A 14,942-nucleotide genomic window follows, 5' to 3' on the forward strand; every position below is an offset into this window, starting at 1 on the left:
AAATTACAATATTATTATTAAGACTTAGCCAAAAGTCCTTTGATACTCAACTTTTGGAGGTCAATATGGGGACAGATTAATACCAAACTGGAGTCATCGATTCCATTGACATATGATGTAGTCATATGTGGGATGATATTGCATCTTAAACCCCCTCCCCCTTGGACCGATATAAATATCAGCTTTTCCTTATTATGACTGGGATAACCATGCAAATGGTTACTCGCAATTGGAAAAATTGGGATCGCCTTAGTTTTACTTTTTGGCGGGCAAATTTATGCTTATAAGTATGAGAAGATGAACGCTGACATGCTGGGGTATAATAAGTTATTCAAATTAGTTTGGGGACCATTGATGACTTTTGTGGCTTTGTTATAGTTGTTTTTGCACACACATCCAGGGGAGGGGGGTATCTCTTTTGTTTGGTTTTATTCCCTGATTGAAAACGCTGGAAGGGAGAGGGGGTTTTATTCTTTCTGTATTGTTACTGATTGATTATAAGTGTTTATTATGATTATTAATATATGTACGTATATTGTTTTGCACTTTTTGTTAGCTTTGAAAACTTAATAAAGATAAAAAAAAAAAAAAACAACTTAGCCAAAAGGAAAGATTTATCAACTATAAAGAGTTTTACCTCATGCAAAATTGTCATTTCTTTAATAACTATTTTTTTTCTGAGGCCCTCCAAGAACCTACAAATCCAAAATGTGGCCCTGCTCTATACCCTAATTCTATATAGTGTTAACCTAACTTTAGGCACACAAATAGCAGTTAATAATAATAACTTTATTTTTGTATACTGCAGTACCAGAATAGTTCAAAGCGGTTTACATGACAAGAGACTGTACATCGACAGCGAAGTTACAAATAAATCAAACAATCAATATAGCTTAGCAAGTCGGGAGCAGGCAAGAAGGAGATAGCAAAGTTATAAACAAGTCAATCAGCGTAGCTTAGGAAGTCGGGTTCAGGTAGGAATGAGGTGCAGGTAGGTAGGAGGTACAAGGCGTAGTTAAAGGTAGAGTTACAAGGAGGGCGGGAGTCAGAGATATTTGTCAAAGAGATAAGTTTTGATAGATTTCCTGAAAGTTTGGTAGGAGGGAGAATTAGAAATGAGAGTGGATAGACATTTGTTCCATTTGCGCCAAAATGGTGGTGAAACGGTGGTGAAGCGGCTAAATGCACTTAGGCATTATTCTATAACTTAGGGCTCCTTTTACAAAGGCGCGCTAGCGGTTTAATGCACTTAATAGTGCGCGCTAAACCGCCAGACACGCTAGCCGCTACCGCCTCCTCATGAGCAGGTGTTAGTTTTTGGCCGGCGCGGGGGTTAGCGCGTGATGAAAAGTCACGTGCTTTAACCCCGCTAGCGCGGCTTTGTAAAAGGAGCCCTTAGTCTAGAATAGTATTGGAAAACTAGGGGGTGGCCAATGTGATGCCAAATTATAAAAAGGGTTCCAGAGCTGTTCTAGGAAATTATGGACTGGTGAGTCAGACATTGATGCTGGGCAAAATGATAGAGACTATTATAAAGCATAAAATGGCAGAACATATACGTAAGCATGGATTAATAAGAGAAAGCCAACGTGTATCTAACGTGGATAAAGATGAGCCAGTTGATATTGTGTATTTGGGTTTCATTGTTTATTCAAAGCTTATATATTGCTACTAATGACTGGAACGGTCGATTGTGGCTGTGGGACGGATGTTTTTGCACTGAAAACATCCTAAATGAATAGCCATTTCCAAAGTGAACCGTCAAACTTTTGAATGACAAAAAAAAATCAGGGACATGAACATCTGTTTGGTATCATTTTCAAACCATGGCCACACAGATATCTGCATGATATTGAGACGTTCAAATATGTCACGGGCCGTATCGAGATGGAAGGGGATCTCTTTTTCCTTAAAGGACCCACGGCAACAAGAGGGCATCCGTTGAAAATCAGGGGTGGGAAATTTCATGGCGACACCAGAAAATATTTCTTCACCGAAAGGGTGGTTGATCGCTGGAATAATCTTCCACAACAGGTAATTGAGGCCAGCAGCGTGCCAGATTTTAATAAAGATGGGATTGGCATGTGGGATCTCTTCATGGAGGTAGTTATGGGGTGGGCCATTAGTGTGGGCAGACTGGATGGGCCGTGCCCTTTTCTGCCGTCATGTTCTATGTTTCTATGTTTCAGAAGAGTAGCTTAGTGGTTGGTGTAGGGCAGGGGTGTCCAATGTCAGTCCTCGAGGGCCGCAATCCAGTCGGGTTTTCAGGATTTCCCCAATGAATATGCATGAGATCTATTAGCATACAATGAAAGCAGTGCATGCAAATAGACCTCATGCATATTCATTGGGGAAATCCTGAAAACCCGACTGGACTGCGGCCCTCGAGGACCGACATTGGACACCCCTGGTGTAGGGACATAGGTTCAGGGGAGATGGAAGGGGACAGCAACCACTGGGAGATTAAGAAGGGGTCATGCCTTAATCCCTCCAGTGGTCAGCTGCTCAATTAGAACACTGTTTGTAACTTGGATCTGACTGACACAGGCTTAGAATTTAAAAAAAAAAAAGTTTTTATTTTAAAGACATTGACATACTGTATCTTCCCATTTGAAAATCCCTGATAGATGTCATACTTTTGGGCCCTCAAGCCCTACCCACAACACGCACCCTTGTTATTTGGAGCAACTACAGTGTGACATGTCCAAATTCTGACCTTCCAAAATCAGGATTAGGATTTTTTTTTAGCAGATGGACTTTTTGTTAGGCATTTTAAGATGCTTTGAAAATGAGCCCATAAGAACATCAGAATTTCCATACTGGGACATCAAGTCCAGTATCCTGTTTCCAATAGTGGACAACCCAAGCCATTTCAATAATGCCCTATGGAATTCTCTTTTAGGAAATTATGCAAACCTTGCTATGTTAATTGATTTCACCACATTCTCCGGCAACAAGTTCCAGAGTTTAATTACACATTGAGCAAAGAGATATTTTCTCTGGTTTGTTTTCAGTCTACTACTTGGTAGCTTCATCATATGCCCACCTAGTCCTAGTATTTTTGGAAAGAGTAAACAAGCAATTTACATCTACCCTTTGCACTCCACTCAGTATTTTATAGACCTCTATCATATTATTCCTGAGAGCTGAAGAGCCCTAGCTGCTTTAGCCTTTCCTCATAAGGAAGTCATTCCACCTCTTTTATCATTTTTGCCACCTTTCTCTGTACCTTTTCTAATTCCTCTATATCTTTTTTGAGATACAGTGACCAAAAATGCACACAGTATTTGAGGTGTGGCCATACCATAGAGCAATACAACATTTTCATCTTTGTTTTCCATTCCTTTCCTGATAATTCCTAGCATTGCTATCTTTTCAGGCAGCCTTATGGACTAGGGATTTAACTCATATATTCATATTCCCAAATTTGTATCAACAATTTCGACGTTCCTTAAAAACGTTATCTTTTTAGGGAATCTTTCGGAAGTTAGATATTGGATGTTTATTCATTTGTATTATTAGTCTTTGTGAACCGCATAGAACCTAATGGTATTTGCGGTATACAAGTGAGTTTTATGGTATGTTATATTTCCTCTCTTAGCCGCAGGTTTCAACGTATCCCCCAACAATGACATCTAGATCCTTTTCATGGGCGGTGACTCCTAATGCGATACCCAGCATCACATAGCTATAGTTATGGGTTCCTCTTTCCCACATGCATCACTTTGCACTTGCTCACATTAAGGGCTCCTTTTACTAAGCCGCGATAGCGTTTTTAGCGCACGCAGGATTTTAGCACGCGCTAAACCCGGGCTACGCGGCTAGCACTAGCGCCAGCTCAGTGCTGGCATTAAGATCCAGCGCACGAGGCAATTCAGCGCGTGCCAAGCGTGCGCTAAAACCGCTATTGCTTAGTAAAAGGAGCCCTAAATGCCGCCCGCCATTTTTGATGCCCAATCTCCCAGTCTCACAAGCAATTTTTCAACTTTGAGCAACTTTGTGTCATCGGCAAATGTAATTATCTCACTAGTTATTCCCATCTCTAGATCATTGATAAATATGTTAAAAAGCAGTGGTTCCCAGCACAGACCCCTGGGGAACCCACTATTTAATTATTTTTTATATGCCTTACTCATGTTGTAAAGGGGCCAACTTTCTTCAACAATTAAAGAACATTTGAAGAAGGAAAAAGCCTCAGATCCCTGTATGCCGCCAGAATGTTACTTGCAGGCAATACTGGAAAGGGAGCCCTCCTCATCAGGTCAAAAAACCTCCTTACTTTAATGTTCACCATGCATACCCACAAAATCACAAATTCACAGTCTTAATTATAGTATAATGAGTCCTTTGCAAGCATCACACTTTTGACAGTTTAAACCAGATATGCCAGAGAACAAAGCATCATGTATCTTTCATATGTTCCTTGAATATGTTGTGCTCTCCGCTCGATCTTTGCCCAATCAATGTAACATAAGAAGATAAGGTGGGGTGGGTCAGGGTTTACCACTAGAGAATGACACGGGGACAAAGTTTTCCTCGTCCCCACAAGAACTCCTTTTACCCGTCCAGTGCCCACGAGTTCTTTTCCTGTCTCTGCCCCATTCCTGCAAGCTCCGATCTCATCTGCACAAGCCTCAAACCCTTTAAAATCATAAGTGTTTGAGGCTGGTGTGATTAAGGCAGAGCTTACAGGAACGGAGCAGGGACAGGGACAAAACTCGTGGGGATGTGACAGGGAAATTGAGTTCCTGCGGGGATGGGGACAAATATGTCCCCGTGTCATTCTCTAATTACAACCTCACGAATAACCAAAGTCGTGAGTCCTAAACCCACAAATTAGGAGGGAGAAGTGTATTACATTTGAAGAAGACAAAAACAAAAATTGTGGATACAGATGTTCTAGAGATAATTTATTAAACACTGACATATAAAAACCATGAAAATTCAATTTAAAAAGTACAATGATAAAAAATACTGTGATAAAAATCCAACCGGACCCTACACGGTCCGTGTTTCGGCGAACACGCCTTCCTCAGGGGTCCAATGGTTTGCAACCTCACATATAAAGAATTGGACTGAAAACAGTCCATTGTCTTTAAACATGTGAGCATTTTTTTTGCTACTCCAGCTTGTCTGCGGTGTTCTTTGCTCACATGTTTAAAGACAATAGACTGTTTTCAGTCCAATTCTTTATATGTGAGTTTGCAAACCACAATGTTTCTATAACCATAAAGCCCTATGACCTCACAATGCAGGTGTAAAGAGCCTTAGCCTATAGGAAGAGGAGATGCAAATGTTAAGAGCCTTAGCCAATAAGGAGAGAGATAATGGTTACTGCAGATGGGCATTTTTTTGCTACTTCAGCTTGTCTGCGGTGTTCTTTGCTCACATGTTTAAAGACAATAGACTGTTTTCAGTCCAATTCTTTATATGTGAGGTTGCAAACCATTGGACCCCTGAGGAAGGCGTGTTCGCCGAAACACGGACCATGTAGGTTCCGGTTGGATTTTTACCACAGTATTTTTTATCATTGTACTTTTTAAATTGAATTTTCATGGTTTTATATGTCAGTGTTTAATAAATTATCTCCAGAACATCTGTATCCACAGTTTTTCTTTTTGTTTTCATCGGTTGATTGTTTTCACTGTTGGGTCTCCCCATTTTTTTTTGTTGTGTTACATTTGAAGAAGAGCATGAATAGGATTCCCTTTTGTTTCACTTATATACAAGGTATTGCCTTCAAAAGCAAGTAAAAAAACACATTAATAGTTCTTTTTCTATTTTGTTTTAATTCTCTACATAATTTTACTTAGGACATGTTAAATCCACAAACCAGAACCTTACAGGATTTCCATTAAAAATCCAGGCTAAGCTTCCCCCTCCCACTCTGGGACCGGGAACGGCTCTGCTTCAAGTGAGAATGCTCTGCCCCTACAGACCAGTGCCAAACCTCCACCCTGCCTCCTTACAAGTCGAGAATTTCCCCAGCACATTTAAAAACCACAAGGAGAAAAGATGGGTTTTCCCCGAACAATAGTGAGGCTTCCCTCCCTCAGGGGCTGAGAATAGCTCTCTTTGAAGTAGGAGCGCTCTGCCTCTAAGCAGCAGTGCCCTGCCTTCACCCTGTCTCCCGTCTCGTAGCTAATTAAGCATTTCCCTGCCACATGTTGAAACCACAAACCAGAAGGAAAAGGATTTATTTTTAAAAGACAGGTGAGGTTCCCCTCTCAAGAGAGAAAGCACTTTCCTCATTTGAAACTCAATTAATTCAAAGGAAATTAATTCAAAGGAAAGGTTAGATCCTCTCACGACGTGCTACTTCCTTCTTGATGCGATGCTAGTCATAGAAAATTAAATTTCCTAATTACACCTTACTTTTTCTATCATCAGAGCTTTTTTTATGCACATTACTTTGAAAACCAATACACAATAGATCCATATCTTTTTTTTTTTAGTTTGCTGATATTCTTATTTTTAGATAAAATGTAGATACACCAGATGTCATAAAATCCTACAAATAAAGAGTGCAATTTTCAAAACCCTTGATAATAACTAACCCCCTCTTCTGCAAAACTGTGCTAGCGGTTTTTAGCGCAGAGAGCCGCGTTGAATGGCTCGCGCTGCTCCCAGCGCTCGAGTTCCTATAAGCGTCAGGGCTCCCTGCGCTAGAAACTGCTAGAGCGGTTTCGTAGAAGAGGGGGTAAAAGTGCTTAAGTGGGGCCCAATTCAGTAAAGGAGGCTAAAACCTAGGTGCAAAAAATTGGGGCCATTTCTATAACAGCAAAAGTGAGCATAGTTGCCGTCATCGAATACTGGTGAAAGTCAACATTGCAGCGTCTAACTTTAGGTGTAAGAGCTTATGTCATGTCTAGGGCCTATGTAAATGTTCACACCCAAATACTTTCAGATAGGCACCTGACTGACAGTATTCCACACTTAGACCCATATTCTATAAATGACGCCCTACCGCCACCTAAATTAACAGTGAAATGCCATTTAAGAGTTATTTTAAAAGAGATTTCCAGGTGCCTACTGGTGCTTAAAAAAATAGTGCCAGAATTGTGCCTCCGGAGTTGCCTAACAGTGCCCAACGCCACCGTAGGCAAGGCTAATGCCAGAAGTGGCATTATGCGCCAGTAGGCGCTTCTGTAGGCGCGATTCACATCAAAGGTAGGTACATGAAATGTAGGCCTTGAAAACCCTGGCCTACATTTCTGGCACCTACCTTTGCTGGAGGCACGATTCTCTAAATCAGTGATTCCCAACCCTGTCCTGGAGGAACACCAGGCCAATCGGGTTTTCAGGCTAGCCCTAATGAATATGCATGAAGCAAATTTGCATGCCTATCACTTCCATCATATGCAAATCTCTCTCATGCATATTCATTAGGGCTAGCCTGAAAACCCGATTGGCCTGATGTTCCTCCAGGACAGGGTTGGGAATCACTGCTCTAAATGATGCCGACACGTGATTAACACATTGTCAGCGGCCGCTTTTAAGGCCACCGACGACAGCGCCGTTTGGAGAATCCGGGCCTTAGTGCCTAATTGACAGGCATGCTTCTGCCCCTCCCACGCCCCTCCCACCTCTGTGCCCTCCTTGGAGTTGTGCACAATAAAAATTAGGTGCTAGGGGGTTAATGTTCAAAGTGATTTAACCATCCAAAAATGGCTACTGGCAGATTAAATTGCTTGTTCGGGACTAACCGCTTTGCCAAACCTATCCCCTCCTCTCCCTTAGAGATCCAATGCACTGTACTTGTCCAAGCTTTCTTGAATCCAGATACATTTTATTGTCTCCATCACCTCCACTGGAAGGTGGTTCCAAGCATACACCACCCATTCTGTGAAAAAGTATTTCTGAGGTTACTTCTTAGTCTTATCCCCTTTAATCATCATCCTATACCCCCTCATTCCAGAGCTTCCTTTCAATTGAAAGAAACTCGCCTCATGTGCATTTATGCCATGTAGGTATTTCAAGGTCTCTATCATATCTACCCTTTCCCGCCTTTCCTTCAAAGTATACATATTGAGGTCTGTCCCCATACACTTTATGACAAAGACCACCGACCATTTTAGTAGACTTCCTCTGGACTGATTCCACCCTGTTTATATCTTTTTGAAGGTGTATCATGTTTCAGAACAAACACATGTACATGTTTTTTCCTTTAAAACTGGGACAGAGTTCAAAGGATTAAAAACTTCCCTTACCTTCCACATATTTCCCCTTTAATTTCGTCTGGGTTCAGTAGACTAGCTGAAGTAGGTGTTCCCTTTCTGATGCCACCCTTGGCTATCTTCATTAAGCTCATTAGGAACATATATCATCTTTCAAATCCATTTAGCTTCTTCCTTACCACTACATCCCCTTACATGTCTTTTTATGCACTGAAATCATCTTCACAGTCTAAGATACACATACTTTTATTCAGTAAAATCTCCGTTGTTGGCACTCTAGGACAAGTTACGACTAGCCCTGCAAATTTATTGGTTTGGGTTGTCACAACTGATTGCATATGCTTCTAGGTTGCTTCATAAATCTTTGAGATCTCTAGACAACCCAAAGCATAGTAATCACGTGATGAGTTATAGCAGAATTCCACTAATAAAGATGGTATCATCATGCCATTTGTTCAGGTCAGTAATGAATGTCTTTGCCTTGCATCAACACCCTCTATTAATGGTATTATTATATGAAAGATAAAGTCCCTGACTCACTGGCCACTTTTCTGTCATCAGTTCAAAAGTTCCACAGCTCTAATTTCCTGCTTAGTCTTTGCTACTTCAACCTTTGTTTCTTTGCTGTTTTACTAATTGGGACGACCACTGTTTGGAAACAGGATACTGGACTTGATGGACCTTTCGTCTGTCCCAGTATGACAGCTCTTAGGTGGGCCAAGTCTAGGACAATCAAGTCATTGTGACATCATTGATGAGGTAGGTTCTTAGTCACTGGTGGAATGAGGCATTATGACATCACAATCTCAGCTCTGGAATGTTGCTACTCTGAGTTTCTGCCAGGGACTTGGGACCTGCATTGGCCACTGTTGGAAAAAGGATATTGGGCTTGATAGACCTTGGGTCTGTCCCAGTATGGCAATTCTTATGTTCTTATATTTAACCAGTCTGAATCCTCTGTGATGCAAAAATTTTTACACAATGATGTAGTTTGAAATGTGGCACTGTATCAAAGCATACTGCTGTCAGCACAGCCAAGAACCTCCAGCATCAGAGGGAAAAGGATGCTTACTTGTTTAAATTTGAATATAGCAGAATTTTCAAATAAAAATGACTTAAAATTAAAAAGAGGGAAAAGGGTGGAGATTGATTTAATCCTAGTTTGATTGTAACCCCAGAAAGGCGAGAGGTACATCCTGTAGGCAATCAGCAGGCGCCAGTGCCTCTCCTGTCTGGAGTGCCTTCACACATGTGCGGACGTCGACGTGATGACATCATGCATGCAAGCAACGTCGTCATGGCGATGTCCACGCACTTCTGGGTGCCTTGAGTCATGGCCACTAGCTGTGTTCTGTTCTAAAATACCTGTGAGGTCGTTGTCCATTTGCGGTGTACTGGCTTGGCCATCCATATTCTGAGTTGGATGCCCTTTCTAAAATGCCGCTCTATGTATCTTCATAAAACAGAGCTGAAGTAGGCATCAACTTGACCTCTTAACCTAGGCATTAGAGAATGACACGGTGACAAAATTCATCACCGTCCCCGTCCCCGCGGATAACCGCGGTAAACCATCTTCATGTCATTCTTTAAGGAGAGAGGGAAGAATCAGAGTATAATTGGGCACAACCACTGACCCACAAGCTTTGCTTTGAAGAATGCTGGTGTAGAAGGACTGAGGTTGAAACAGACACTACAGAATGACAGTCTCTGGTATCCAGAGCAGATATTGTGATGTCATAATCCTCATTCCACCAGTGCCTAAGAACCAATCACATCAGTGATGTCACAATGGCTTCATTATCCTTGGCTCACATAAGCACAGCCACTGACCCGCAAGCTTTGCTTTGAAGAATGCTGGTGTAGAAGGACCGAGGTTGAAATAGACACTAAAAAATGACATGGGATTATTTCCCGCGGTTATCCGCGGGGACGGGAACGGTGATGAATTTTGTCACAGTGTCATTCTCTACTAGGCATCTTATCATAAAATTATCTTCAGGCTGCATTATGCTATTACGCACTACTTTTCTCACTGTTCTATTGAAATATTGTACCTCAGGTGCCTCCCCTGCTTATTTGAAACTGTGCAAAAGCTTCTATATTTCTATGCGCCTTCTTTTAACCCGTGCCGACTCCTCCCAGGTGTCATGTCAATCGTATGAAGCTTTGTCTGCAGAGCATTGTAGTTCTGGGAGATGCTGCTTTTGTGTTTGCCATTGGAGTTCTTTTTGAGGAGCTCAGACCTACTTACGCTTTTCTGCTCCTACAGTGCCTATTCAAGGAGTTGGAAACTTACGGATCAGAGATGTCACCCACAGTACCATGAATGTATTTTGGGACCCAGCATCAGGCAGCGTTCGCAAGTACATTGTGAAGTACAAAACATCAGAAGAGAACGATTTTAAAGAGGTAGGCTGAAAGACATTGACAGCACACATGTTGAGTTTTGGTTCTGTTTTTATATAAAATTTGTCGTGTGAACCAGGCTATGATGTGGAACTGCTCTATTTTCATCTGAAAACGCTTGTGAATGGGCTGAGTACAAGCTCCAGGTTTTCTTCCACTGTATTGTTTTAGTAACTGGAAGTACAATATGGATTCATTTATGTTTAATGTATAATATAGTGTTAAGAAAATACAGTATATTTCCAAGGACACCAGTTTGTGAGAAGTAGAGATTTGATTGAGGCAGGAGAGAGCAGCTGGGGGAATTCAACGAAACTAAAGTCAGAAAAAAAGAGTCTGGAAACGACGAAGAGATTGGTTGAAAGAGAAAAAAAAACAATCTTACTACTATTATTTCTATAGCGCTGAAAGGTGTACGCAGTGCTGTCCATTTTAACATGCAATAGACAGTCCCTGCTCAGAAGAGCTTATAATCATTTCTATATTCTGCTGTTGTATGCCTTGACTTTTATTATGTGTACTACTTTTTTTAAGCAATAATATGCACTCCTAAATGTTTGTTATGATCTGCACAAAGATTTTTTTTTTTTAAATATGGAGCACAAAACAACAAGTAGATCAAATGAGAATGAACAAGTTAATTGAAAATGCTCACAGGAGCAACACCGACCGCATTTTTCCTGTGCGGCTTCTTCAGAGGCCTATAACTAACAGTTTTCTTGCCACCAAAAGTAACTAAAGCTGGTGTCCAGTGTTTGCTTTTCAAACAAGAAGATGTCCAGCAAGAAGTTTATAGAGTCCTGAGTTTGACACAAGCAAACAAACTCGGCGGCGAAAAGGGCGAACATAATGCTTGGAATGATTAGGAAGGGGATCACGAACAGATTGGAGAAGGTTATCATACCGCTGTACCAGGCCATGGTGCAACATCACCTGGAATACTGCATCCAGCACTGGTCACCGTACTTGAAGAAGGATAAGGTACTACTTGAAAGGGTCCAGAGTAGAGCGACTAAAATGCTTAAGGGGCTGGAGGAGTTGTCATACAACAAAAGATTAGAGAAACTGGGCATCTTCTCCCTTGAAAAGTGAAGACTGAGAGGGGCCATGATTGAAATGTTCAAGATAATGAAGGGAATAGACTTAGTAGCTAAGGACAGGTTGTTCACCCTCTCCAAGGTAGGGAGAACGAAAGGGCACTCTCTAAAGTTAAAAGGGGATAGATTCCGTACGAACATAAGGAAGTTCTTCTTCACCCATAGAGTGGTAGAAATCTGGAACGTTCTTCCGGAAGCTTTCGTAGGGGAAAACACCCTCCAGGGATTCAAGACAAAGTTAGAAGAGTTCCTGCTGAACTGGAGCAGGTAGGGCTGGTCTTGGTCAGGTCACTGGTCTTTGACCAAGGGGCTGCCGCGGGGGTGGATTGCTGGGCACGATGGACCACTGGTCTGACCCAGCAGCGGCAATTCTTATGTTCTTATAGGCCCCTGAAGAAATTGCACATGCATAAGAAATTCTCCTGGTAGAATTTTCAGTAAACGTATTCATCCTCATTTGGTCTACCTACTGTTTTGTGCTCCATACTGGATTCCCTAGTGCAGTGTTTCTCAGCTGGATCCTGGAGTACCCCGTTTGCCAGTCAGGTTTTCAGGCTATCCACAATGAATAGGCATGAAATAAATTTGCATATAATGGAGGCAGTGTATGCAAATCAAGTTTATGCATATTCATTGGGGCTATCCTGAAAACCTGACTGGCAAGGGGGTATTCCAGGACCGAGCTGAGAAACACTGCCCTAGTGGACTATCTGCCCTGCTGTTTCGTCACAAAGATTTTTTAAAAACTGCATTTTTATTGAGTTTTTGGTTTTACAAACTTTTCAATTTCTTACAAATGAGAAAAAGTAGAGTCAGAGTATTTTTTGTTACATGCTAATCTTATAAGTTTTTACAAAGTCATTATGTTACAGTATTTGTGGAGAAATAAAAAGCATTAAGGCAGGTAGCACCAGAGGCATGTAATCACCTGTAGGAATAACTGAAACATGTCTTCACATATGGGAAGGCACTGAAAACTTATGGTTTTTGTTTTTAAATCCGGAGAAGGTCTATTATGATTTTATTGTTTTTATGTGAATATTGATGTCTTACTTTGTACTGTTTATTTGTAAACCATCTCAAAAGGCATTGCTAAGGAGGTGGTATATTACATTTTTATAAAATAAATAAAAATATGCTTAGTTTGTTGGTTAGAATTCTAATCCATTTGGCCAATATATATTTCAGAGTTCTAAACTAAAGTTACTGATGGGCTTTTGTAGCGTGCTATCATCTTTTTGTGTTTATCTCTGTAGGTGGAAGTGGATAAGTCCAAAACGAGTACCCCTCTGACTGATCTTATATCACAAACTCAGTATGATATCAATCTTGTCGCAGTGTATGATGAAGGGCAGTCCACGCCAAGGGTAGCACAAGCTACAACAGGTGTGTTCCAGACGGATCTCATTCTACTCCACTCAAGATTTTGTAGACTTCAATCATATCTCCCCTCAGCCATCTCTTTTCCAAGCTGAAGAGCCTTAACTGGTTTAGTCTTTCCTTATGAGAGGAGTTCCATCCCCTTTACCATCTTGGTCGCTCTTTTTTGAACCTTTTCTAGCACCACTATATCTTTCTTGAGATAAGGAGAACAGAATTGAACGCAATACTCCAGATGAGGTCACACCATGGAGCGATACAGGGGCATTATAACATTCAGTCTTTCCGCTTTGGCCTTATCCTCTCTGAGTGTCCCTTTTGCACCTTGATCATCCAACGGTCCCACAGATTCCCTCACAGGTTTTCTGCTTCTGATGTACCTAAAAAAATTGCTCTGAGTTTTTACCTCTTTTGCAAGTTTCTCTTCATATTTTTTCTTAGCTGTCTTTATCAATGCTTTGCATCTAACTTGCCAGTGCTTGTGTTTCTTCTTATTTTATTCATTTGGATGCTGTTTCTATTCATTAAAGGATTTTTTTTTGGCTCTGATAGCCTCTTTAACTTCTCCTTTTAACCACGCCGGATCTCGTTTCCTCTTCTTTCCACCTTTGCTGATACATGGAATACATCTGGTCTGGGCTTCCATGATGGCATTTTTAAATAACATCCATGCCTGGTTTACAGTCCTAATCTTTGCAACTGATCCTTTTTAACCATTTTCCTCATTTTATCATAGTCACCCTTGAACCAAATCCAAACTGAAAACACTGCTGGTTCTCAGATGTAGTTTTCTCTGGTTGCTGGTTGTAATTTCTCCTTCCCTTGAAATTATCACCTTATTCCAAAGGCAGGGGCTGCCGGGGGGGGGGAGTTCCTACCTTGATTTGCATTTAGTAAATTTAATGTAAATCGTATGAAGGACAATTCTGTAATCTAGGTACTCACATTTACACTCTTCTTGCTCTTGCAAATGTTTAGAATTTGCATATTAGTGTACATGCTAGAAATGCATCTACGCACTATTCTCTAATGTGCACTTAATTTACATAGCGTGTAAATGCAAGGAGGCATACAGATGAGTAGAGTGTGGGGGGAACTTTTATTTAAAACATTTCTAATCCGCTTTTATCCAGAGCGGCTCACAATTGACATACACAGCCTCAAAGACATACATGTCTACAAATATCTAAATAACAAATCTAAATAAATAAAACAAAGTTAAAATAGGAGCACATCATGTCATATCTATCAAAAAGGAAAGTTATATCATTGTATCCAAGGAAAAATACCTCTAGCAAAAAAATGCTTGTGCAAAGAGGTGAGTCTTCAATAATTTTCTAAACTGTAACACACTTCCACAGAATCTCGTAATTCCTATCAGATCATTCCATAAAACAGGGCCGGCAATGGAGAAACAAGATCTAATGGTCCCTCACATAACGCACTGTATCTCTTTTACATGTGTCAAGCAACAAATGGTTCTCAGTCTGTATAATTTCAAGCACTTAGCCAAATAGCCTGGCAAGGTATCATAAATACCCTGTTGGACAACTTTCAGAATTTTAAATTGAATACGAAAGTTTATTGGCAACCAATATAATTTTTTTTAAGATAGGAGAGATATGTTCATAATGGGTCACTCCCATTAACATCCAAGCCGCTGAGTTCTGAACTGTTTGTAGTGCCTTAATCCGAACAGAGGGCAGACCTAGATAGATACCATTACAGTAATCTAACTGTGATAGTACCATCGATTGCAGCACTTCTCAACTTGACAGGGCTCTCAGTTATGTTTGTAACATACAGATCTACTGTAAACTAAGCACATTTCTGCCGCATTCAGGCCTGTGGTTGATGTAACTGCAGATGCATAAATATTAGG

At 40.9% G+C, this 14,942-nt stretch overlaps 1 protein-coding gene across 3 annotated transcripts in view; it reads left to right on the plus strand.

Moving 5' to 3' along the window:
- COL12A1 (collagen type XII alpha 1 chain) overlaps positions 1-14,942 on the plus strand; it is a 413,394-nt gene that overhangs the window by 203,326 nt on the left and 195,126 nt on the right. For all 3 annotated transcript variants that reach the window (XM_033936132.1, XM_033936135.1, XM_033936133.1), the window contains 2 exons: positions 10,447-10,586; positions 12,937-13,066. In XM_033936132.1, the coding sequence (XP_033792023.1) occupies positions 10,447-10,586; positions 12,937-13,066 (270 nt within the window). The remainder of the gene's footprint in view (positions 1-10,446; positions 10,587-12,936; positions 13,067-14,942) is intronic.

The sequence above is a fragment of the Geotrypetes seraphini genome, chromosome 3 (assembly GCF_902459505.1).
Source record: "Geotrypetes seraphini chromosome 3, aGeoSer1.1, whole genome shotgun sequence".
Lineage (NCBI taxonomy): Eukaryota > Metazoa > Chordata > Amphibia > Gymnophiona > Dermophiidae > Geotrypetes > Geotrypetes seraphini.